This window comes from Sturnus vulgaris, chromosome 3 (genome assembly GCF_052056855.1).
Source record: "Sturnus vulgaris isolate bStuVul1 chromosome 3, bStuVul1.hap1, whole genome shotgun sequence".
Taxonomy (NCBI): domain Eukaryota; kingdom Metazoa; phylum Chordata; class Aves; order Passeriformes; family Sturnidae; genus Sturnus; species Sturnus vulgaris.
In genome coordinates, this window is record NC_142245.1 from 44,303,443 (window position 1) to 44,329,157 (window position 25,715).

At 39.1% G+C, this 25,715-nt stretch overlaps 1 protein-coding gene across 1 annotated transcript; it reads left to right on the top strand.

The window, feature by feature from the left end:
* On the top strand, positions 1 to 25,344 carry TSNAX (translin associated factor X). Its single transcript, XM_014875099.2, has 6 exons — positions 1 to 93; positions 1,921 to 2,028; positions 6,217 to 6,331; positions 7,977 to 8,107; positions 22,204 to 22,331; positions 23,540 to 25,344. Exons 1-6 carry the CDS (start codon positions 78 to 80, stop codon positions 23,912 to 23,914), a joined length of 873 nt encoding a protein of 290 aa, XP_014730585.1. The 5' UTR covers positions 1 to 77; the 3' UTR covers positions 23,915 to 25,344.
* The last annotated feature ends 371 nt before the right edge of the window (positions 25,345 to 25,715 follow it).

A 25,715-nucleotide genomic window follows, 5' to 3' on the forward strand; every position in this document is an offset into this window, starting at 1 on the left:
GCGGCGCGGCGGGGCCCTGGCGGCGCGCGCGGCGGCTGCGGGCTGCCGGGGGAGCGCTGCGCGGTGGCGGCACCGGGATGAGCGGCAAGGAAGGTGATGTCTCCTTCCCTCCCTTCCCCTCCCCTCCCCTTCCCACCCTCGGGAGACTGAAGCATGAGGAGCTGGAGCCGGCGGAAGCGGTGGGAAGCCCCTTCGGCTGTGTCGTGAAACTCGCCCTGGGAGAGGCCGCTCCTTCACGGGTGTCACCGACCTTTCCTTCGTGGGTGCCCTGCCTTCCCGCTGGGGCTGTACGGGTGCGCCAGAGAATGTGGCTATAGGGATCTGCATCCCTGGGGTGGAAAAGCAGGTGCCACAGAGGGAAGCTGAGTGCATGAGGCCTGTAAAGCACTTGTGCTAACTATTCAGTATGATGTGTGTGTATATGTATATGTATAAAATATAATGTATGTAGAATAATACATATGTGAAATATATATTTTTCACAGCTTGCTCTGCCGCCTGCGTGTTGGTTTAGCCCTGGCAATCACAGAATCAGAGTCAGAATGGGTCGGTCTGGAGGGGACCATAGAGGTCATCTGGTCCAACCTCCCTGCTCAAGCAGGGTCATCCTAGAGCACCTGGCACAGGATTGTGTCCAGATGGTTCTTGAACATCTCCAGTGAGGGAGACTCCACAACCTCTCTAGACAATCTGCTCCAGTGCTCGGTCGCCTGCACACTAGAGTTCTCCCTCATAGTCAGGAAGACTGGAACTTCCTGGGCATTGGTTTCTGCCTGTTGCCTCTTGTCCTATTGCTTGGCACCACCAAAAATCACACAGACCTGCCTTCAGCACTCTTTCAGGGGGTGCATTTAATGTTTTCAACTACTATAGGAAAAACAAAACCCTGAATTAATGTCCAACAGAAAAGAAGAAAAAATTATTCTCAGTTTCCTCTTTAAGAAAGTAGCTGTGCCCACTTCTGGTTTTGGTTTGGGATAATAAACAATTAAGTAGAAACATTTTAAAATCCAGTGTTCCCTTGGTTCTTCTTTTAAGGAAATTGAGAGAACTCAATTCAAAAGGTATGCCTGTATTCAAGGTTGCCAAATTTTGGTCTCTGTTAGGAACAGTGTCCAGCTGTCACCAAAAGGAGGGAGAGAGAGGGAGGAATGGTTGGCACATGGGTGACACAATGAGTTAGTCCAAGGTGAAGGAAGGATAAATGGAAGAAACAATATCAGGTGTAAATCGGGAGTGAAACATAGTCCAAAAGAGATGAGTTCTGGGTGTGGGTCGGAAAAGAAAGGTTAAGGAAGAGGCACAAGTGAGCTGCTGCATTCAGAGAAGAAACTGGTTAATGGGCAGTGTAAAGGCCTAAGAAGCTACACTGCAGGAGCTAAACCTATACATCTGAATAGGGGTAGTCTACTTAAATTGTGCCTTACTTCTTTTTCTAGTTACTGAAGATCCGTGACATAAATCACAGGAACAAAAACTTGCAGGTTTATTGACTAATTTCAAGCTGAATATTTAAAATAGTTAGGGAAAAAAAGGAAGAAAAAGAAAGATATAATCCTGTAGGTCCTTGTTCACACAAGGACTTCCATGCAACTTCCATGTACACTTACAGCAAGAAAACATAACAGGGTGTGAACACCCAAAGACCTTGCAAAAAAAAGGCTTAGGTTTCTGCCGTACTCATCCATTGAAATGGATGGTTTTTTTCTAATTTTCACTAGCAATGTTGTAGAAAAAGTAACATGATAATGTGAAGCTGGCATCAGTTGATAATAAAGTTCATCCAGTTACCTTATTCTGTCCTGTAGAATATGACTGCTGTCAGGAATGCTCTAAAGACAGCATTCTGATGCTCCTTAAGCTCTGGCAAAGCTATATTTTTAAATATTTTTTTTTCTGTGTCTATCTGCTATTTAATAGGATCTGGTGGGTTCAGAAAACGGAAGCATGACAATTTTCCACATGGTCAAAGAAGAGAAGAAAAAGAGAATGTTAATCCACCTTCAGCTTTGATGACATCTTTTAAATGTAAGTGAGCATTTGGAAAACCAGATTTAAAAAATGTGGTGTAGAAATTGCTAGGAAATTATTAGTAGAATAAACCAGGTCCCTCCGAGGGAGAAACTTCAAACTACTACTCAAAATACTCCATACCTTTAGAGTTTAGCGTTCTGCATTTTGTGAAGTCCTGGGAGTGAGATTTTGCATAGCTCTGCCTGGTTCATTACTTGCTCCTGTTTCCATCCCACCTGCTGTTCCCGTTGCCCTCCTCACTCGTGCTGAACCTGATGCTGAGCAAACTGCACAAATGTTCAGCCAAGCAAAAGGTGACCGGGCCCTTTGGTGGCAGAAAACTGTAGGATCTGCAGAGGTGTAATACAAAATCTGAGCCACAGGGATAACAGGAGGAGAGGGTGACCTTTGAGAAACTGAGGAGGCTCTGACCTTGGCTGTGGTGCACAGATGACTAAGCTACTTAAATGTAAGTCTGAATGCATTGTTTTAAGAGTTGGTAGTTGTTTAGACCTGCACTTTTTCAAAAAAAGAATTCAACTAACTAATGAAGGCCTTTATGTAGTCATTTTATTCACTTTGAATGTCTTTTAAATATTAACATATATTGAGATTCTTTAAATAGGCAAGTGTAAACTTCCCTTCTACCAAATTATTTTTACAGGATTTTTCACCAAACCAGACTTAAACTTCCAGTAAATTTGAATTTCTCATTAGACAACCCCTAACAAAGCAAAGTTGATCTTCAGAAATGAGAGGCCTTGACTGAAGAAGGAAGGAGATTTGAGATGGCAAACAGATTAATTCTTGTTCCAAAATCTTCCCTATGCCACATATTTTTTATGAAGCTAAGAAGGGTGAAATATAAGCTGGCTGGCTGCTTTAGATGGTTAATGTGTACTTCAATGTCATATAACTTCCTGGCTTTTTAAAAAATGGGTGTTTATATTTTTCTGTGTAAATCAGCTTGGCAGATGATTAACCATGACCCCTGAACTTTGCCTAGAGAAGCTGTGGCTGCCTCATCTCTGGAAGTGTTCAAGGCCAGGTTGGAGGGGGCTTTGAGCAACCTGATCTAGTGGAAAGTGTCCTTGCCCGTGGGAGGAGGGGTTGGATCTCGGTGATCTTTAAGGCTTCTTTCAACCAAACCACTCTATCATTTATATTGACTATTGTATATACCCTTGCTTTTGAATTGAGCAGAGCAGCTGTACTTTCAACTTTAATTTTCCACTGTCATGTATATCAGTTTGTCATAAAGTTGCCATTACTTCCACTTCAAAACAGCTTGTTTCCCTCCCTTTTCATGTGATCCGTTCATCCATGTTTGGTTCATTTCAGAAAGAATTTAAGGGACATGGTTTCTTCAAAGTTTTTCAAAGATCCACTCTTTGTATTTATTGCAAAAGTGTTTAGTGCAATGCAAAGTGCACCAAGTGCACTGCCCCGGACAAATATGCTGGTGGTCTTTGTCTCCATGTCAGGCACAAGCATTAGGAAAAGGTATGCTCTAGATGGTTGATAATTGAGCAAGTTGTGTAAGGTGAACCAGTTGTGCACTATTTCTGTGTATGCTGTCTGAATCTAAACAACTTAATCATAGAATCATGGACTATGCTAAGTTGGAACTGATCCATCAGAATGATTGAGTCCAACTCCTGGCCCTGTGCAGGACATCCCAAAAATCACACCATGTGCCTGAGAGTATTGTCCAGTCGTTTCTTGAACTCAGACAGGATTGTTGCTGTGAGCAACTTCCCTGGGGAGCCTGTTCCAGTGCCCAGCCACCCTCTGGGTGAAGAATCTTTCCTGATACATGACCTACACCTCCCCTGACACAACTTCAGGCTGCTCCCTCGAGTCCTGTCACTGGTCACCAGAGTGAAGAGATCGGTACCTGCCCTTCTGCTTGCTTTCCCCCATGAACATGTTGAAAGTCTGCCCTCTGTCTCCTCCAGGCTGAACAGACTGAGTGACCTCAGCTGCTGCTCATGTAGCTTCCCCTCCAGACCCTTCGCCATCATCATTGCCCTCCTTTGGATGCTCTCTAAGATCTTAAGACCTTTTTTATATTGTTTTGCCAAAAAAACCACGCACAATATTTGAGGTGAGGCAGCCCCAGCTCAGAGCAGAGCAGGACAATCCCCTCCCTTGCCTGGCTGTGATGTTGTGCCTGATGGCCCCCAGGCCAGGATTGGCCCTTCTGGCTGCCAGGGCCCTGCTGGCTCATGTCCAGCTTGCCATCAACCAGGACCCCCAGGCCCATTTCTGCAGTAGGGCTCTTCAGCCCCTCATTGCCTGGTCTATGCCCACAGCCAGGTTTGCCTCATTAAAGTTTGGCCTTAAATGGGTGTACACATTTTGCTCTTTTTAACCTTTAAAGAAAGATTTATTTGAATTGATCTATTTGCACCAATGTTTAAAAGAAAAAAGTAATGAGAAATTGTCTTCTAGAATAATCGTAAGAATCACAGAATCGTCTAATGAGTCAAAACCCAAGGAGTTACCCCTTTTTTTTAAGATATGTTTTAAATATGACAGGTCAGTGATAAAGAGAGCGAATGCTACCTTGATTTGAAAGGTTAAGGTTTAGTTAAGTGTCATTTTTAATGGTCTGATTTAGCAACACCAAAGTTATCAATAGAGCCCAAGTTTACTTTCAGTGCTAAATAAGATATTACAGTGGAATGTGTGTAGGAAATGACTGTGTGGTTTTGATGTGTTAGCTCGGAGATCCCCCAGGTTCTAATCCTTTGCAATTTTAGGCAATAGCACAATACAGTAGGGTTTTTTGCATCTTGTTAGGCTAAACATTATTATATTTGTCTGGTTTACTTTAGAATATAAAGCACTTCATGATAGTCTCTAACAGGTTTAAAACCTAACATAAATTCTAACTATCTAGAAAAGATAGGGGGTGGTGCTAATATTGCAGATGTTCAGAATAGTGAATTTCTCAGTATATGACATTTGTAAATGGTTCTTGGAAATGTCATCTGTGTCATCCTATGAAGGAAAACTCACCCTTCCTCAAGTTCCTGTCACTATGATCTGAGGGAAAATTTCTTGATGATAATACAGGGGTGGAATTGACTCTCAGAATTTGCAAGAGACATACCAAACAGACATATACAAGAATTAAAAGATAGTAGAATTAAAAGATCAGGAGCATTTGTGACTTATCTTAGAGTTTCAGAATAAGATTGGGAAGAACAGAACAAAATGAGACAAACCAAGTTTTTAGCAAGGCAATGAGAAATACAGACCTATTTTTCTAGTGTCATCTAAACCTCACTTGCCAGTGAACTGCTATGCTTTTTTAAGTTATTCACTTGTCAGGCCCTTCAAAAATGTAACCTCTTGATTTATTTTCTGCATCTTCTTGCACAGAGACTTGATCAGACATTTGTATAGGAAATTTGTTAGATTTCTTGTAAGCATCTATTAGTGATTTATTTACTAGAATAATGGTGTATAAAATGTTAATGGTATTCATGAAACATTCATAGTGTTTGACTGTCAAAACCAGTTACACTTCCTATCTTCTCTGTATTCATTGTAGTTAGAGAGAACTAATATCAGCAAGTCAGAATCTTACTTTAAATAATTGATCTCACTTTTCTTTAGTACTTCTAGTCCTTAGGGATATTAAAATACTCAACTTTTGGCCAAGTCTAGCTTGGATGTGAAATGCAACCTCTCTTATAACTGAATGGTGCATTTTCTACAGTATATGTGCCTTAGCTAGGTGCTTTTTATTTGATGGGTTTAGGCACTGGTGAATCTTATTAACAAATGGTTGTAAGGCTTTATTTTTTTATTTGTCTTGCTGAATTGGGGTGAAATTTTCAGTCCATTTCCAGAACAGCGGTATTGTGGAATAGAGTTTTTTAACAAAACCAAATATTTTACCTTAAAAGGTTTTTAGGCTGCTTTAAGGCATCATCAGGATTAATACCTACTTAAACCTGAGTTACTAAACAAAGGTGGTATTAATGATGAATTTTGCAGCTCTGGCAGGTGACAGGCAGTGATGGCATCTGCAGCCATGCCCCAAGCAGGGACAGCCCACCCTGGGGAAAGGTGCCCAGGGACAAGGCTGGTGGGGTCTGTAAGGAGTTAGTGCAGCACAGGTGCTTTTCCCTTCCCCTGCACTGTGTTCGTGTGATAACTGAGCTTTTGCTGTAACGATTGACTCTTCAGCATTCCAGCTGGAGCTTGACACCAGGCACGATAAATACGAACGGCTCGTGAAGCTCAGTCGAGATATAACGATCGAAAGCAAAAGGACGATATTTCTGCTGCACAGGTTCACCAGGTGGGTCACGTTGAGTGTGAAACTGTTCATAGAAACTACAATCTGCCTTGCAGTGTTGTCTGTGAGTAACAGCTGCAATGTTCTGTTGAGAGGAATTTAATTAACTTCCCATAAACATTCTTTAGGGTGGATTCCAGCTAATGAATGTGCACTCCAGTTAGAGAATTAAAAGATGCTGGTTCAGGTTTCTGGGTTGGTTTTATTGGTGTATTAAACCAGTGTAAAGCAGTAGAGTGAGCAGCAGGTGAGAGCCTTCCAGCTTTCAACAAGCTGTGAGTATGCACCCTTCCTTCAGGTTACTTGCCCAAGCAGTTCTGTCACTGTTTTGGTTGTTGCACCTCCACCCGAGGTCATCAATGCAAATAGGAGGTGACTTGGGGTCTGTTTATGTAAATACTACAGCTGGATAGGCTTCTGTGTAAAGTTTTGAGCTTCTGTGTGTTTTGTGTTCTCATAAGCCTTGAAGCAATCTTTGGAAGCCAGAGACAAACAAGAAGAGCAACAGGAAAATTTGAAGCTTTGCGTAGTCTGCTGTATAAAGTGTTTGCTATATGTGACAAACACTGGTCTTGCATGTTATAACAGCTCTCCCTGTTTCTTTTCTTTGTAATTTCATTTATCTTAATTTGCATATTGTTACCTATCAATATATTTATGTTGAAGTAGTAACTATTTATAGTTAGTTATAAATGGAGATTATGAAGTTGCCTGCTCTTTAACTTGGTTTTCTTCTATGAAGAGGTATTGTGATAGTTCCAGTAACCTTTACAGCCTTGGCTGTAAGTAACTTACTCTCACTGAAGGGTCTAGGTAGCTGGGAACTTGTGGAGGAAAGAACAACAAGAAAGAACTCCTCATTACTCTGAATCTAGATTCCTGTTATATAAGGCATTCTTGGTTTTGTGAGAGTGGAAGTTTTCCATGCTGTGTTTTGTATTTTCTCCTCGTTTGCTTTTCGCAGTTATTGTGGCTTTAATTTCAGTAAATTTTACTGTTTGCTTTTAAGTGTTTTCTTGAGACCAGTTATTCAGTAGTTCCTTAAAGAGACTGTAAACTAATATACCATGTGGATTATTTGGACTCAAGGGAGGAGAAAGTTTGAAGGAAATTAGATAAACTAAACTTTTAAGTGCCAAGTATATGTTGTGGTTGTGAATCAGATATTTCAGCTGTTCCTGAACAGCACAGTTCATAACTACTTCCTTTAAAAAAAAAAAAAATGACATGTAGAGGTACATAGTGTATTGTATTTCGCAATGCTGTCAAGTGTTGGCAAAATATTAATTCTTTTGGGCGGTTGAAGGACTTCTGTAAATACTGCTAGTTTTCTAGCATATTTTTGGAAGCCTTTGTACGTGTTTCTTCTTTTTCTTACTTAAACAATAATTATGACTGTAGTCTGGAATAAACATCATGCTACCAGAACTCTGGCTGATTGATTATTTTCTTGGTAAGAATCTACAGAATTTCAGAATCTTCAGATGGTATCTGTGAAAGTTAAACTGTTTCTCATTCTAGTATCAGTTTTGCTTTTTCTTGAAGCCAGTAAAAATGTATTGATTAGCAAAAGAAAAAGTGTAGTGTTTTTTAACTGTTTGTTCATGTTCTGGAAACTGCTCTTTCAGTTTCTTTTTTATGATTGCAGTGCACCCAATGGGGAAGAAATATTAAGTGAATCTGAAGTCAAGCTAGATGCTGTCCGGCGGAAGATCAAGCAGGTTGCACAAGAACTGATTGGAGAAGACATGTATCAGTTCCACAGAGCTATATCTCCAGGTAAATTGTTCAAAAATAGGAAAAGTGTACGGTTTTGAACTAAGCTTAGTTTCTTTTTATGTAGCAATACTTCCTCTTCATGCTGAAGTTCTGAATTCGTTACATTTCTGTGGTTATAAATCAGGACTCGGGTTAATCTTTGTTACTAGCAAAGTTAGCTCTGGTATTAGAGAAGCTATTGTCCTACAGTTTCGTTGCAGTTTAAAGGAAGATGTAAATGGGAGTCTACAACTGGAACAATTTGGACCCTGCCCTAAACTGAAGTTGAGAGTAATTCTAACAAATGTACTGGCTGGTCTTCTCTGACTGAGAGGAATATGTAGCACACGCTTTTGTCCCTCCTGAGGGGTTACAATTTCTAAGAGGAGAGTAGGAGCAACTGTCTTATGAAATTATCCGTTTTGAGTGATAAAGTGATTTTGGGGTTGATAAAGTAAGTGAATTTAAATCTTTAGATTAGCATTTTCTTTCTTCTAGGCTCAAAATGTACTTTTGCCTCTGTTACAAGCATTAAACCAGTTTGTGTGTTTCAGTCACATGTTTTTCTGCTCCTCTGTAAACAGCAGTCTTTGCTAACATTCTTGAGATACTAAATCCCAATTTGTTCGTAACTCTTGCTGTCAAACCATATTTCTTTGCTGACTCTTTGCTGACAATCTGAATATTACTTAAAATTGGTATGCCTTGGTTGTGACAACACATGAGTAAAATATGTAACTGCTTCTTTGACATCTTAGTCATGGTATAAAAGTGTCTTGTGTTTATCAATCTCGTTTTAAACAACTTGTGTATATCTTTCCTTGTTTAGGCAAAATTTCTTCAGCTGATGAGAGCTGAAGAATTGCCCCAGTTTTAAAATGCCCGTAAGATTGGTTTGATAAACCAGCAGCAAATATGTGTATGTAACTTACAAGACAAACAATGCTCAGGTTAACTTGTACTCATGTCTTACACAAACTTTAGTTTAAGAGTGAAACAGGTCTTGAGTCTCAGTTTAGCAATTTGGAACCAGAAAGAGCTTGCCCTGATGGTCTTCAATGGCTCTGATTAATTCCACAGTCCTCTTACTTGTGATGCATTGGGTTGTTCAAATTAGATATTAGTAGCTTTACTTAGAGCCACTTAATCTGTATGTCTTGCTGCTATTTATAGCCAAGTACTGTAGTGACACAATGAAAAGAGATAATTCAAAATGCTGACACTACAGATAATCTAAAACTGTGAACAAATACTATTCAAAGGGTATTATGAGCATCTTAACACGCTGAAAATGTCTTTTGATTTTCATTTTAAGTACTGCTTATGAAAGCTGAGAATCCTTGCATTCAGTTTTATGAACAAAAGTTTTTGAAAACTTCATTGTGACCTGTAAAGTTTGTAGTCCCATGTGAGTCATATATACATATGCTGTGTATTGAGCAGCAGTGTTTGAGGTCTGCTGCCTCATGGATCTCTGTGAGACTGCATGGTGCAAGCCATCAGCCATGCCATGTACAGGATAACCACTTCATCAGCTGCCTCACCTGAACTATCGCTGTTTTGTTTGATATGTGTCTTTGTGGCAGTAAATTCAAAGAGGCTTCCCTGCCTCTAGTTCTACTGGGGAGCAGTGGGCCTGGAATTAGATCTGCTTATCTCACATGTAAGAGAGTATACCTACATAGGAGACATATGGAAAGTTACTGCACAGTAACTTCTGTACCCATGTTCTTACCAAAGAAGTAAGCAAACCTAATGCTGGCTATTTACATCCAGATTCTCTCCTCTTAACAAAAAAAAATTGCTGGTTTTGTTTCATAAAAAAATACATATTTTCAGAAATCAGAAGTTAGATTTCTTTTTTACATTGAATATACCTAAACTTAAGTTAGCCATAGCAATCTGAAAATAAAGAAATTAATGAAAAAAAATTTATTCAGTTTTGCTTTGTGTATTTGGTAAATACACACTGCCAGCTACACTGATTATCCTGCATAATTGATTTCTTACTTGCATAAAGGTACTTATTAATACCAGAATAGACTTGAATAAACTGTTTAGAAAACAACTGCAAGTGTTCTGTCAGGAACAGTTCAGAATATTAATTTTTTTCAGTGTTGTAAATCTCAGGCTCTTAAAATGACTAAGATGTATTTGTCCATTTTAGAGCAGGATGAGTTACTTTAGGGGAGGTTAGTAGTACAAGTAGTTAGCAGAGGAAGTTAGAGATGCATGTGTATGATGATTCAATGCCTCCACAGCTGCAAAACGTTTGGAACAGAATAGACAAATTCAGATGGAAAGAACCTGCAATGATAATCCAATGCCACTGCCTGACCGCTTCAGGGCTGACCAAAAGTCCAAACAAGTTATTAGGAGCATTGTCCAAATGCCTTTTCTAACACAGGCTTAGGGCATCAACCACCTCTCTAGGAAGCCTGTTTCTATGTTTGACCACCTTTTCAAAATGAATACCTCTGCTGATGCAGCTTAGAGCCATTCCCTCACATCCTGTCACTGGATGGGACAGATCAGCCCCACCTTCTCCACTTCCCCTCCTCAGGAACCTGTAAGGAGCAGTGAAGTTGCCCTTCAGCCTTGTCCTTTCCAAACTACACAAGCCCAAAATCCTTAACTGCTCCTTATAGGACATTCTTTCCAACCATTTCACCAGCTTTGTTGCTGTCCTCTGGATGCCTTCAGGATCTTCACATCTCTTTTGAATTGTGACACCCAGAACTGCACACAGTTGCATGTATGGTAGCTCATCCTTAATGCTTACATGGGACTTGGGGTGAGATTGTCAAAGAATTTTCTTACTACGGTCTTGAGAAAACTTCAGAGAATGAATCTTACTGACGTCTCGAGGTAAAAAGAAAGGAAGGCAAGGAGGTATTAATGTGCTAAATAAGGGGGAGAAGAAGTAGACTCTGCTGTCCGTCTTTCTAGCAGTCAGGTGTGCAGTCTCTCAAATACCCGAACTTTGCCATTTTTTTAGACAGAACTACAGGGTAGAAATACACAGCCCCCATTGCATTTCTGAAGTTAGAACTGGAAATGGCTGTACTTTTACTTTTTCCATCTCTTCAGGGGAGGCAGATGGCAAGTCTGTCCACTCCCATCAGTTGTATAATACTGCTTGGCCCTAAGATTTCCCTGTTGTTTCTGTAATTAGGAATTTGTGCCTCATTAAGAAGACTGTTTATAAAATCCAACTGAAGTTGCCTTCATTCTATTTTGGTACATCATCCACAGCATCTACTTATGTTTTAGCTCTTCTACATATGCTCCACTGCAAGGAAGGTTTGTGCCAGCTGTTGCCCATAGTACATGTTTAGTAAGGGAGTGTTAGAATATACTTGCGTGTTGCTGTGACAACAGGGAATACTTTTAGGCATTGTGTAAATGAGCTTTTATGCATAACAAGTATAAAATGCTAACTTTCAGCCAGACCTTTAGTCTTACCTTTGTTAAATCTTCTGCTCTCCTGTTAGTCGTTGGGATGGCAAAAAAAAGGAACATGCAGGCTTCAAGACATGTAGATCTTGCTTGTGCTGAAGCTGGGATCAAGGAGGGTCAGAGATGTGAAGATGCTTGATGTCAGGATTATGAAGCTGAGATAGAAAACCTAGAAACAGGAAGAATGAAGAGACAGTTAGATGAAGAGCAGGTGGGAGAGGGAATGCTTTATTCCACCTGCCCGCCACTGTTCATGAAGAACTGTAAGTGAGAGGTGAGCAGTGTAAGAGTTAAGAGTGTTGCTTTTAGTTTTGGTTTCAAGTCTGTGTTCTTTAATTGTTGCTTTGCTTTTTTTTCAGTGGAAAAAGCTTGCATGTCTTTTTGAAAAGAAATGTAACTAAGGAAAGTGCTAGATCTTTTGTCATTATATATTTCCTAGGGCTGTAAGTCTTGACCTTCCTTTAACCTAGTTTTCATCTCTGATTTTGTCTTTTAAAGAAATTCTGGAGAACTAGTTAAAAAGCTTTTTATGAACAAAAACATTGCCATTAAACTGCTTTTTTCTTCCAAAAAGAATAAAGAAACACTTATGTCCCATATCTCAAAAGCAGCCTGTCTAATTAACCTCAAACTTCCTAAAAATATTCTCCTTTGTCTTGAAACCAAACATGAAACATCCTCCTGTTCCCCACCCTACCTCTCACAGAAGGAGTAAAAGGGTTCAAAATGGAGCTTATCATGGAAACCACTGTAGCAGCCTTAACTGGGGAATCATGATTGTCTGCATAATAAAGCTGCCTAATACATATTTTATTCAGTGTAATAACTGTTAGCCTATAAATAGAAGAATGCTATGAGTATTATGCTTGGGAATATTGTTTGCCACTTGTAATTGTTAAATGCTTTTTTTGGGGTTACTCCAAGCAGTTGTTCTTTTGACTTGAAGATAAAACAATTCTGGCAGAGCACTAAAGGAGTTTCATGCTTTCCCTCATTAAGAATAGTGCTAATGGCACGCAGGACGTTTCCCCAAAGGACACTTGCATGAGCTCAAACACTGAGTATAGCACTAATTGAACAACAACAAAAACTGATGACTGTTTTCTACACGTTTCTTAACAGTACAGATTGTCCCAAGGGATGATTAAACAAGCAAACAAAGAGATACTGAAATAATGAAGTCTTTTTTTAATGCAGAGCTCTTCATTTGTTATGTTAGCATGTTCTGCTTTGTTGATATTTTTAAAACTTTACTATTTGTAATATAGAATTCCTGCTCCTTTGGCCCACTTTGCAGTGTATACCTTATATATCCTGTGAGGAAATATGTACTCTTTCTTTAAAATTGTTGAGAGACACTGTGCAAGAAAAAGACTGGAAAAGATTATATGGATTTATGAAAGGAAGGAAGAAATTTTTTCGGGATTTTAAAAATTTGTGTATATATATATGTGTGTGTGAGTATTTATTTATGTATATATATATTTAACTCTCAACTACTGAGGGAAATATCAACAGTATACAGAAAAGATCTGTATGGAATATAAAGACAAGAAAGAAGTGCTCTACCACATGTGTAGGGTCCTACACTTTGGCTGCAACAACCCCATGCAGGCTGGGGGAAGAGTAGCTGGAAGACTGCCCGCTGGAAAAGGACCTGGGGTTTCTGGTCGACAGCAGCTGAACATGATCCTCCAGCACATGCCCAGTGACAGAAAGCCAGTGGCATGCTGGCCTCTATCACCAGCAGCGTGGCCAGCAGGACCAGGGCAGTGATTGTCCCCCTGTATTCAGCACTGGCTGCACCTCAAGTTCTATGTCCAATTTTGGACCAATCACTACAAGAAAGACATTGAAGTGTATCCAGAGAAGGGTAATGGAACAAGTGGAGGATTTGGAGCACAAGTCTGCTGAGGAGTGGCTGAAGAATCTGGAGGTTTAGCCTGGAGGAGGATCAGGAGGGACCTCATTGCTCTTTACAGCTACCTGAAAGGAGAGTGTAACCAGCTGGGGGGTGGTATCTTCTCCAGTGTAACAAGAAATGGGACATGAGGAAATGGCCTCAAGTCTCTAGGGGAGGTTTATATAGTATATTCAGAAAAATTTAATCATGGGAAGGGTTGTCATGCATTCGAACAGGCTTTCCAGGAAAGTGATGGAGTCACCATCCCTGGAGGTGTTTAATAGACATATAGATGTGGCCCTTACAGACATGGTTTAGTGGTGGACCTGGCAATGTTGGGTTAGTGGTTGGACTCAGTTGATCCTAAAAGTCTTTTGCAACCTGAAATATGCTGTGATTCTATGTTAGGATGTATGTAATTATTCAAAGCGTGTTCTAAATCTACTCTGCAGAAATGCAAAACTTGTGTATGCAGAAGGAAAATTAAGGACTGCTCGATTAGTTGGCACTGTGTGGGATTGAATGGAGTACCTTTTTAATGTGACTTTGTTAAATGAAATCTCTAGCTATTTCAGGACTTTATTCAGGTTTTTTTCCCCTTAAGACAAAATATTGAATGGGGAGCCCATAATTCTTCTGTAGCTTCTTAAGTGGAGTGGCATGGGGTGATGATGGTAGATGCCACTGAAGCACAGTTGGCTGACCTTTGCTGTGTGCCTGTGCTTTGCAGCAGTGGCGAGTGGAGTGGTGTGCACAGGGAAGCTCATTAGCTGTTTATCATGTCTGCACTTGCTCTCAATAGGATTAGATGATGAGGCTGTAAAATGTCAGCACCTTGTCAAAACTATTGCTCTGTGCTTCTGCTGATGATGATGCAGGAAATTCTGAGTAAAAGTTCAGCACTGACGCAGTCTAACACATCATTTATCTTGTGCAGGCACTGTTTGTGTTCTGAGAGGTTGATATAATGGAGCTTATTTCTGTCTCCTGCCTTATGCCACTTAGAGTCACTTCAGGCATGTAAGATACTGCAACAAACTGCCTTGCTCGATTGGACCAGGCAGTTATGTCTGTTTGGATGAAGAGGAAATAGTTCAGTTGCACTAGAATGCCACTTTTTAACTGCAGTATATTGAACCATAAGACAGGATGCTGTAAGAAATGCTATGGAGATAAGTGGGGTCTGTCCAAACAGGCCAGCTTTAGATCATTGATTATTTAAGTAACACCATGTTTTGGGGTATTGTATGAAGGATTTAATTGGAATGCAAACTAAAGGAGCTATCCACATAATGATTTCTGTGTTTACCTGGTTTGTTCTGGTGTTTGTTTGGATTTTTTTTCTTAGCTTATAAACTCAAAATAAGGAAATAAATACTCAGATCGTTCTACCTTTGTAAACACATGTATTTATGAAACAATATCAAGGTACATAATATCAAGGATGTAATATCAATGTACTGTTCTGCACATCAGGAACACCTGATTTTTTTCTTGAGAGAGCTTAAAATCTGAAATTAAAATAGATGGCATATTTAATTTTAGGTTGGTAATAGAAAAGGAAAAGCTTTGTACTGCAGGAGGAAGGTATCATGAATTGTAAATGTCTCACCCAGGATAAGACCTAAATACACCTAAAACTTGAAAGGAAAGCTGACCCTGAAGGAAGCAATCAGGTTTATGCAAGATGGTGGGAAAACACTGTAACACAGGAACAGGATGTAACTGAAGAATTAATCTCTTGCTGTTGTAGGTGAGGGGTAAAATGCCAGAAATGGAAACAAAGTTTCCTGATTATACTGGAAAATTAACAGAATTTGCAGTGAATAAGCTTGTGGTTATCAGATAAAATTTTGTTAATTTCTTTCTTTCTGTTTTGTTACTTTCTGTGTTTCTTTGGACTCATATCCCCGCTTGGTCAAACTGGTTTGGTTTTTTTTCATTCTGCAAGTTGCCTATTTGAAATTTGATACCTTCAGTTCGTTGCATTTTGCTGCCCTTTTATTTTTGGTTCATGCCTTTTTCCTAGGTTCTTCTAAGGAAAGGGGAAAAAACAGCAAATGCAAAGCCTCTCACTTTGTATTTTCTGCTGCAGGTGTTGTATGTCCATAAACAAAAATTAAAACAAACCTGCAAACATGAATGCAAATTCTGACATGAACAAACTAGGCATGCACTATGTGAGAACTGATTATCAGCTCATCCCTGAATGAGATGTAAATTCAGCAGGAGCCGTTCAGAGCAGCAGAAATCCAGAAGAGAAGCTATGTAGCCTTTTAAAGATGCATGCTGCAGATCAGCATGATCACAAAGATTGTCCTTTTCTGCTTCTAACTTAAGACCTAACTGTCCTAAAGTCCTGTTGTACTATTATGACAAGTACTGAAGTTACTCACATGGCAGCCTGACATTGTTTGTCTTTTAATTGTTTATCTTTTAATTCAGTTTCATAGCTGACAAACTGAGGAGATCTTGTGCTCTGGCTCAGGAATTTTTTTCAACCCTGCAGCTATTGACATTAGTCATTCACAGACCAAGATCTCTCCAGCCTTTGCAGGAACCAAGTGCAGTTGGAACATAAGAGAAGTTAAAAAAAAGAATCTATGAAGCTTTTTTGTTTGTTTATTTAAAATCACACAGGAGAATGTGTCATAGAGGAACTCCATTCCAAGAAGCAACCAGGATAGCACATTGTGGTTCAGTTTTTGTTTTGCAGTCATGTGGGGAGAAATAGAGGTTGGCAAGTGGTGAAGTACCTTTATGCCATCTCACAGATCTGTGTTTATAAGGATAAATGGCCACTATTTGTTCTTATGATGTGCCTGTGAGTTGGGTCTGTTGCATGGAAGCAGCATCACCTTAAGGAGAACTTTCACTGTGTTTTGGACTGCAGAAGCTGTGTTGTGTTAGGTGCTCTTTCTTTGATCATTGAACATCCTGGCTGAGTCAGAGCTTCCTTTCTTTGGTATCTTGAACACTTGCCCTCAAGGCTGTCAGTAGCTAAAATTTGCTGTCTGACTGAATGACTTTTAAAACTCTGTATTAATTATGAAGGCAGTTCGGGGTAGTCAAAGAGGACAGGAAGACTATTTGTCACAGGAATAGTTTTTTTTAAGAACTCATGTAAAACATTGGGTGCTCTTCAGAATTACTGCATTTGAGGCTGGTGAGTTGGAATAAAACCCCAAACTTCAGAACAAAAACCTTGTTTATAAAAGTAACCATGGTACATCCCTCAGGTCCCCAAGTAGAAGCAAAATAAAAGTTTGTGAATTTCTCGCCCACAATTATTCATCTGTGAAAAGGCCTATCCTTTGTCATATATCCATGTGTTTTTAATAACAATATTTAAAAAAGCTTGATTACCTGTTCTCTGCAATGAGAGATTAAAATATTATTGGCAGTTCTTTGAAGGGTTTTTGTGCCTGTTTAGAGAAATAATTTTACTAACTTTCACAGGCACCTGTCTGATAGGGAGCTTACATTTGTTTCTGGAATTTTTGGGAAAACTAACTAATCTTGGTATTACCTTTTTCCCTGAATTTGGTGTGTATTCAACTTTAAACAGAGTGCAAACAATATTAACACTTCAGTGTCTGAAATACATCACTTCAACACATGCAGCTAGAAGAGAACAGAACTTTTTGGTGGTCGTGGATGTGTCAAGTAGCAATTGACTAATGAGCAAAACATTCAGGCCTTTATAGAAGAAATGTACATTATGTTACTTACTGATATAATAGTAAACCTGCTCAGCTTTTGAATTATTACTCAGTGAATAGAAACTTTTTTTCTTCCAGATGTGTAAGCAGCTATAGACTTCTGTTCTAGTACTTTTGTTTGTATTTGTTAGTACTGTTTTATGAAATCCATCCCTAACTGGAATTACTCTTTTAAGCCATTTTCACAACAGGATGTACAGAGCATTCCTGTCTGTGAGGAGAGCTGGCTTTATCCTCTTTCAGTGTGTGTTATAAAATTAACCTTTGACTTCATGCTTACAATCAACAAAATGGTTTGATTGTTTCATAGCCTCAGTTTAAGTTTAACTATTTATGTTTTTACTCCTTCTGCCCAGAAAAAGACCTCTGAATCTTAGGAATCATTGTCAAGTATGCAGAGAGCTTTAAAGGAATATATTAAGGTGTGAATTACTAGTTTCACTAGGATACTGGATTTAGTTTTTGTATTAATACTGTTAAATTTATTGTGTGTACTTGTGTCAATTGATGTTGTACCTGGTTAATTGTTTGCTTATTTCATTCATTCTCCCCTTCATTCATCCATGTGCTTCTAGAAACAAATCCTTTAAGTTCACCATGTTCCCCATATTCTGTCGAATTATTTCTCTGTTTGGGATTTCCACAAGAATATGACTTTTTTTTCTGGATTATGGTGGGGATTTCTAGGTTTTGTTGATTTTTTTGTGTGTGTTGTTGTTGTTGTTAATTCCTTTGGTTTTTCAGGGAAGGAGAGACAAGGGATGTTTTTTTCTGTGTTTGGGGTTTTTTTAATGACAATGAAACTTGCCAGCCTAAACATGAGGATAAGATAGAGCCTTGTCAGTGCTGTTTTGGTTTGTAATGAATCAGCAAGTGGGTAGTTTCACATGACTCGCCCTGTAAATAATGTGCCCCACCCTTCATGCAGTGATCCTGGAAGAAACTTGCTGGGTATATCTTCCTCCCATCTCACTAGTGGCTGCCCTTGGCCTGTGACTCCTGCTGCATGGCTTAGGGGAGGAGCTGGGTGAGAGAGCACAGGCTTGTGTCCATCTGCCTGTGTCCTAACCATCAGCACAGGCTCCTCTCTAAACAAAAAGAGAGAAACCTGACAAAGGATGAGAAAGAAAATGAGTTTGAGAAGAAATAGGGAGAGAAGCAGCTTCTTTGGGAAGATGGCAGGTGGCACTGGCATTGCTAACCTTAACAACTGAGAAGCATGAAATCATTTGAACCTGTTTTGTAATCGTTGAACTGAGATTTATAGGAGGAAATGAAGTAAACAAAATTTTATGAGGAAACTTTCATCTCTTAGTTGATCTGTCATTCTGGATTGAAGCTTCCCTGTATGCATGGATACATGCACATCTCATGTGTGAACAAATTAGATTCTGTTTACCCTGATATGTCTCCTGCAATTAAGTAATTTCAGTTATTTACTCATTCTTTAAATAGAGCTAGCTTTTCCTCTGTGTTATGCATTCATTTGACTCTTGGATTGAGTGCTCCAATGACTTTTTAAAAAATTCTTTTTCATTTAAGAAACCTAATTTATTGCTAAGTTTCTTAGGGAAACTACTTTGTCTTCTTAGAGCTGCATATGTAGTTAAGGAAAAATGTCTTGAATATCAGCTGGCAAAAAAGTGCTCAAGCTTTCAGGCAGAAAGATCTCCTTTATTTATAGATACATGCTCAGAAGATAGCTCAGTGTAGCTTTCTAGTTCTTACATAGAAAATAATTTTTTAAAACATAGAAGAGAGCTGCTATACTGGGTCACTGTCACTTGTCTAGTACAAGCTATTTATATAGAATAAATCTAATAAAATATCAAAGTACTTAAACAGCTACTTTTTAACCATACATCTGTAATTTTAAGAGGTACTAGTAAAAATAATACAGTGTTTTTAATTGGCATTTTTGTCCTTGTACTACAAAAAAATCCAAACCTATAAAAGGCAGTCTTAAAAACTCTTCCATTACTGGCAGCTCAATCCATAAATAAGCCAATTTTGGAATAAATCCAAAAAAAGAGCATAAGGGGAAAGGTATTGTTGGATGGTGTAGTGAAATGGGATGGGGTTTGTCACCTTGGGAATTATTTGCTGAAATAGCGGATGTCCTACCATTAAACCAAAACATAACATGTTTAAACATCCTTCTACCTGCACATTGAAATACCTTATTTCAAGGTTTTGGGTCATTGAAATGTCATATTGTAGCTACTTCTGGAATAAGGACTTGCTTAAAAAAAAAAAAAAAAAAAAAAAAAAAAGGAAAAAATATTGAGGTATTTTGCCAAGTAGTCATGAACAGGTTTTGTTACCATTCTATTTGTGATGGTAACTTTAATAGAGTTTTGTAAGGTTTACTAAATAGTGGGAGATAGATTCCCTAAATTGTGAGAAGGTGACAGTAAATGGCAAACAGACTGTGTGCAACATTCACATGGTAGTGCTAAACGAAAGGAAGGAGCACCAGGCAGGAACATGTCAGCTAGGGTGGGATGGCAGGAGGAAGCAAAGATCTATGTGTGTATCTACATATAAATATGTCCATATAAAAAGGTACATAAAGGTAAAAGAACAGAGGAGCCAAACACTTACAATGGAAAAGGACAAAACGTGTGTGAAGTATTAAAGTGGAGTGAGTTGGAAGTGGGAGATCTGACTGATCGAGAAAACTGTTTACCAAAAAGTTTGAGGGATGATTTGGTTTCTCTGAGAGCTGTGGAAAATGCCAAGTTGAGTCTTCATATGTAATAGTCTTTTCCACAGATAGCAGAGGGATATTCTCACAGATGTTGTCATGTTGAGTGCTGCTGTATCTGGTAGCTTACAGCTTATCCACAGAAAAAGCCAAAATTTCGTAATAGATGACTGGTCCTATTACATCAGAAGGTAAGCCAGGGAGAGAGTGAGTGATGAAATCTACCTCTCTACAGCCTCTGAAGTTATTTATCTTGAAAGATCCTGAGTAGCTTTTATCTAGTGTTTTTCTATTGCTTGTGCCCAGAATGCTTTACCTGAATTCTGTTGATTAAATTACGGTGTTTAATTGGCCTTGCCACCTCCATGTTTGTGTTCTGGTTTGTGAACAGCATTGTTGAGTGTGAATTTGGTTGCTGCATATTTGTTCTGCTTTTCCCAGTGCTGCTGTAGAGTACTATAAAGGAATTGCCATTCTGAGTTGCCTCTGCTCAAATTTATATTTAGAAGGGGAAAAAAAAAAGCCAGTCACTTATTATGCTTTTGTTATTGTAACATGGAAAGCCTCCTACCCCTTGGGGTTGTGTCTAGTTTTTTTGGGTATTTCCACACTCACCTGTTATTCAAATCTATGCTCTCTTCTTTTTGATTTAGACTGTTTCTTTGATCCAGATGAAGTCTAAATTTGCTTCTTCCTGCATATTTCTATAAGCTGAGGTCCTGGCAGTGTACAGGTCCATCCATTGAGGGTATTAAGATTATTCTAATGAGAAACAGGATTCTACTTCTGGTACCCTTGGTTACATCCTCCTTTTCTCACTGACAAAACTATTGTCTAATCCTGGCCCTCTTGCAGCATGATACCTGTTTGCTTCTCTTGAAGTGAAGTCATCCCCTTAAAATGGCTCAGAATAGCTCTGCTAGAAGCATCTCTGTCATGTATCCATTCCTTTAATGTCCTCTTTGGGCTTTCTTTGTTCATGGGGCAGATATACACAGGCATTGACTTTGTCTCTACAACTTTTTTTAGCTTAGTACTGCCGTGGCTGTTTTTTCCACCAGCAGTGCCAGCTTCAGCTTTCTGCTTATGAACTTTTCTCATGTGCTTTCCCCAAATCTGCTGTCAGCACATAAGGATAAACTGACAGCCTGTGACATCTGTCTGAACATTCAAACTCTTTTTTTTTTAGATCTCACCTTTGCTGTAATGCATAATAAAACCACCATCTGCTAAGCAGGTTGTGAGAGATAATTGTGGCAGGTAGCAGTAGATGGCATGCAAATCTGGTACAAGCTACATTCATTATCCCATCTTTTGTTCCCTTTCCAACACACTAACTCCTTTTGTCCCCCTGCACGCCTTAATTTTAGAGTGTAACTTCTTATGGACAGAGCAGCTATTCATAGAATATGTGCTCTTTTGGACAGAGCATATATTCATAGAATCACAGAACAGTTAGGGTTGGAAGTGACCTCTAGAGATGACCTAGTCCTACCCTTCTGCCAAAGCAGGATCACCTGGTGGTCTTCTTATTGGACATCATAGTCCAGTCTGGTGTGTTTGTTTGTTTATTTGGTCTGGAGTGATTTGTAACAACAGATGCTTTGTCTTGAACATGAATTTCACCAAACCTGCATATTTTAAGGAGCCTGATTTTCAAAAAATGGAGAAGAGGGAAGTTCAGTTTTAAACAAGTATCTACTACGAGTCCTCCTGGGCAGGGCTGCTCTCGATCTGTTCATCCTCCAGCCTGTGCTGATACTGGGGATCTCTGACCCAGGTGCAGCACCTTGCACTTGTTTAACTGCATGGGATTCCCATGGGCCCAACTTCTCAAGCTTGTCCTTGTCCCTCTGGATGACATCCCATCCATCAGGTGTGTCAACTGCACCACTCAGTTCAGTGTCATCTGCAAATTTGCTGAGGATGCATTTGATGCAGCTCTCTATGACATTGATGTAGATATTAAACAATACTGGTCTAAGCATGAACCCCCTTGGGAACATTATGGGGAGCTGATCTTCAGTATGTTTCTGAGAATACCGTGATGCTTTTTGTTGAAATTACAGAAGGTTCTGCATGAAGGATGCAGGTGAAGTAAAAACTTGAACATGTTTGTCTGTGTGCTTGGTCTGACTGTCATACTTCAGAAACGTGCTATGTTAGATTATGTTTCAATGTTATTTCTGGGTTATGTTAGTTTTCACTTTTTGCTGGTAACCTTAAAATAGTCTCGCTTAAAAGATTTCTTAAAAAATAAGTAATTGTGAGCATGGATCATTGCTGGAAAGTTTGAAGCATGAGCTTATTTCTGCTGTTTTTGCAGGACTTCAAGAGTATGTTGAGGCAGTTTCGTTTCAGTATTTTATCAAAACACGATCTTTGATCAGTGTTGAAGAGATCAACAAACAACTAATATTTACAGCAGAAGACAGAGAAGAAACAACAAACATGGTAAAAGTTTTTCTTTTCTCAATTGACAAACATCTTTCTGGGATGGAAATACAGCGAGCAGGCTTAGTCACATTTTTGGCATCTGATTAAATAAGACCAGTTAATGGAATGGGATTAGATATACATGTGGGCTTTGACTCACTTGTTCAAAACCTGCCTTTTATTCTGATAAGTAGTAAACTAAATCCATGGGATACAAGTTTATAAATTTCACATCCTTTTTATTTAGAGCAAACTGAACTCTTTCTGATACAGCAAAAGATCCAGGACAGTGAAATACTAGCTAACAAATGTAGCAGATGGATTTTTAAGTGTCTGGGATTGTCTGTAAGACCTTCTGGTGTATAGTGATGTTGCAGAAGTTGGGGGACACAAACAAATCCAAGGCAGGATGAACTCCATGACTGAAATCTTATTGCTGGTATTGAACTGGTTACTGGAGGTCCTAATTTGCCTTGTGCATATGTCTTTGCTGCATCATTTGTATCTTTCCTGGAGCAGATTCCTTTCAGAGGACAAGCTGGTGTCCCATCATACCTTAGCTCTAATACCATATCTGCTGTTTCTTGACTTGCCTGTACTCCTACCCTGCCCTAAATGGCTCATAGGGACAAACTACTGTCACCAAACATGGAAACTTGGATATTGGAGTAAATGGGTAACTGTGTAATGAATTTGCTTCATGAAGATTTTCGTTTGCTGTTTTAATGAGCTGAGCTGGTATAAAACAGATCTGAGAATACTATGGCTACTTGTAGAGAATATATTTTGAAATTCAAGATACTATTATGAAATTATATGATTTGTTTTCATAATGCAGACTATTTTTGATTGATTTGCTAACTTTGGACAGACTATTTAGGAAAAAAAATATATCAGGCCGAGATCTGTCAGATGGGAGAAAACCCCAAACAACTGCAAATAAATTTTGCTACAAATATATGATAATTTTGTTTGCAAATAGAGATGGTAGAGTTAGAGTATGTTTATCATACTTGCTAGAATAAAAATAACATCTTAAGTAGAAATTACCTGCTTATATGCTGGAAGGAGATTAGTACTTCTGAAATCAAACCATGTGGAAGTGCCATGCAATTTAATTTTCCAGAATGTTTTAAATTTCCAGTTATGTCAGATGTATAGTTGAACAATTGCAGATGACTTTCTCACAGTTTTCTGTACTGGACTTTCTTCTGTTTTGTCCCCAGACCTCTAATTCCCATGATAAGCAACCGCACACGTGGAGCCTGAAGGTAACGCCTGTGGATTACCTGCTGGGAGTGGCTGACCTGACGGGAGAGCTGATGCGGCTGTGCATCAGCAGCGTTGGGAACGGGGACATAGACACGCCCTTTGAACTGAGCCAGTTCTTGCGTCAGATTTACGATGGGTTCACTTTCATCGGCAACACCGGACCTTATGAAGTCTCTAAGAAGCTCTATACCTTGAAACAGAGTCTGGCAAAAGTAGAGAACGCCTGCTACACGTTAAAAGTACGAGGATCCGAAATCCCGAAGCACATGTTGGCTGATGTGTTCTCCACCAAAACGGAATTGATTGACCAAGAGGAGGGGCTGCCTTAAAATCAGGAAGCTCTTGCTACTCAGAAGAGAAGAGGACATAGAGAAAGCTCTTTAGTTTTAGTTTGTGGGGTTTTGACCCTTCCCAGAACTTTTTAGGTAGAAACCTTTTAGTTTTATCTATGAGAAGGTTGTTTGCAGTGGTAATTTGTAACCAAAAATACTTTCTATGATGTGCAAGAGAAAAAATGTTTGACTTTGGCCTCTTGGTATGGAATTTCCTGTATTGCTTGCTCCATTGTATCTTCTTTCAGAATGACCAGATTTTCCACTGCACTCTACTCCAGTGACTGTCATTTATGTGACTCACCTCAAACTGTTGTTGGTACAAGTTTTCTTCAAGCACAGCAGTGGAAAAAAATGGTTAGGTGCTCTTATTTAGCATTATCCATAGGTTTATGCTGACCCATTTTCTGAGTATTTGGGTTCTGTATTCATGTCATGCCTACAACAATGTACCTGTGCATAAGTGCATCCCTTGACTTGAAACTGGGGTGGTCTCAACAGTGCCATGTAATTCAAGTTTGCTCTGATTAGTGCTTTAAAGCACGAAACTAAGTCAACTTTTTGCCAATTGATAATGAAGCTAATTGCACCAGGTGAACACTACTGTCGCCCATTATTTTGGGTCTCTGTTAAAACTAAGCTCTGTTTGAGCTAACACTGGTACTTCGCAGTTTTGAGATGAGCTAGGAAATCCACAGAAAATAATTGTGGAAAGTAATGTTTTACACTTTTTGTAATACAGTTTAATGCAGAATCTGACATATTTCTGTTTGTAGACAAAAGAAAGCGTCATACAAAGTATGTAATTTGGTGTTAGGACAAGAAGTTTTTGGCCAGAACAAATGTGTTGTGGTGCTGGAAGTCTGTTCTCCATTGTTTGTGCTGCCCTGAGGACCTCCAGTGGGATTGAACTGGTATAAGTGAAAAAGGGCTAGCCAAGCTTTAAATATATGTTAGCAGGAACTATATCATGTGCATGTTCCTGTGGAAAGGAAATTGCAAACAGAAGTAAGGCAGGCATTCTGGTTTCCACATTTATCTTTGAGGAGGGTATGTCACTGTTGGCAAAAAATCAGGGCTTTATGCTGGTGTCTGAAGTTATGAAAGTCTGATAATGTACATAATGCTAAAGGAAAACAGATAAAACAACATGATCTCTAGACTCCAGGAAATAGGCCTCCCAACTGCAATTGAAAATACTGCATGTTTTTTATTTCCACTTCCATATGCTGTGATACTGCCAATATTTTTCCCATGAGCATGTCCTGAGTAGCTGGAATCATCTGATACATGGATAGGAATGGGTAAATACATTTCTGTCAAAATTTTCCATTGTTTCCACATAAAGCAATATGTGGTGGGTTGAACAAGGAGTGGCATTTTTCCTATTGTTTAATACTATTTTTTACAATAAATCCTGAAAAGTAGTCACTGTCTCTACGTTCATCTTTTTGCCTGTCAGTCCAAGTGGTAAAGTATGGTGCGAGTTTTCCACTGTGAAGGACTTTACTTGGAAGTTTTGCTCTATTCCTGTATTCATACTTCCATGGGCACTTTCTAATGCTGATTTTTTTTTCTCCCTTAATTTTATTCTGTGGCATCTAAAAACTAGTTAGGATAGAAACTTCATGTGAATCTCTTGAATGAAAAAAATGCAAAGGATTCAGATGATAAAGCAAGTACATCCCAGGAACAAATCTGCAACAATACCTGTGTTTCTACATCTCAGCTTTTTTTTCTGCCTCTTTTTTTCCCTGATGAGAGGAAGGGAAAGAAAGGAGGCTAGTTGCTAAAAAGG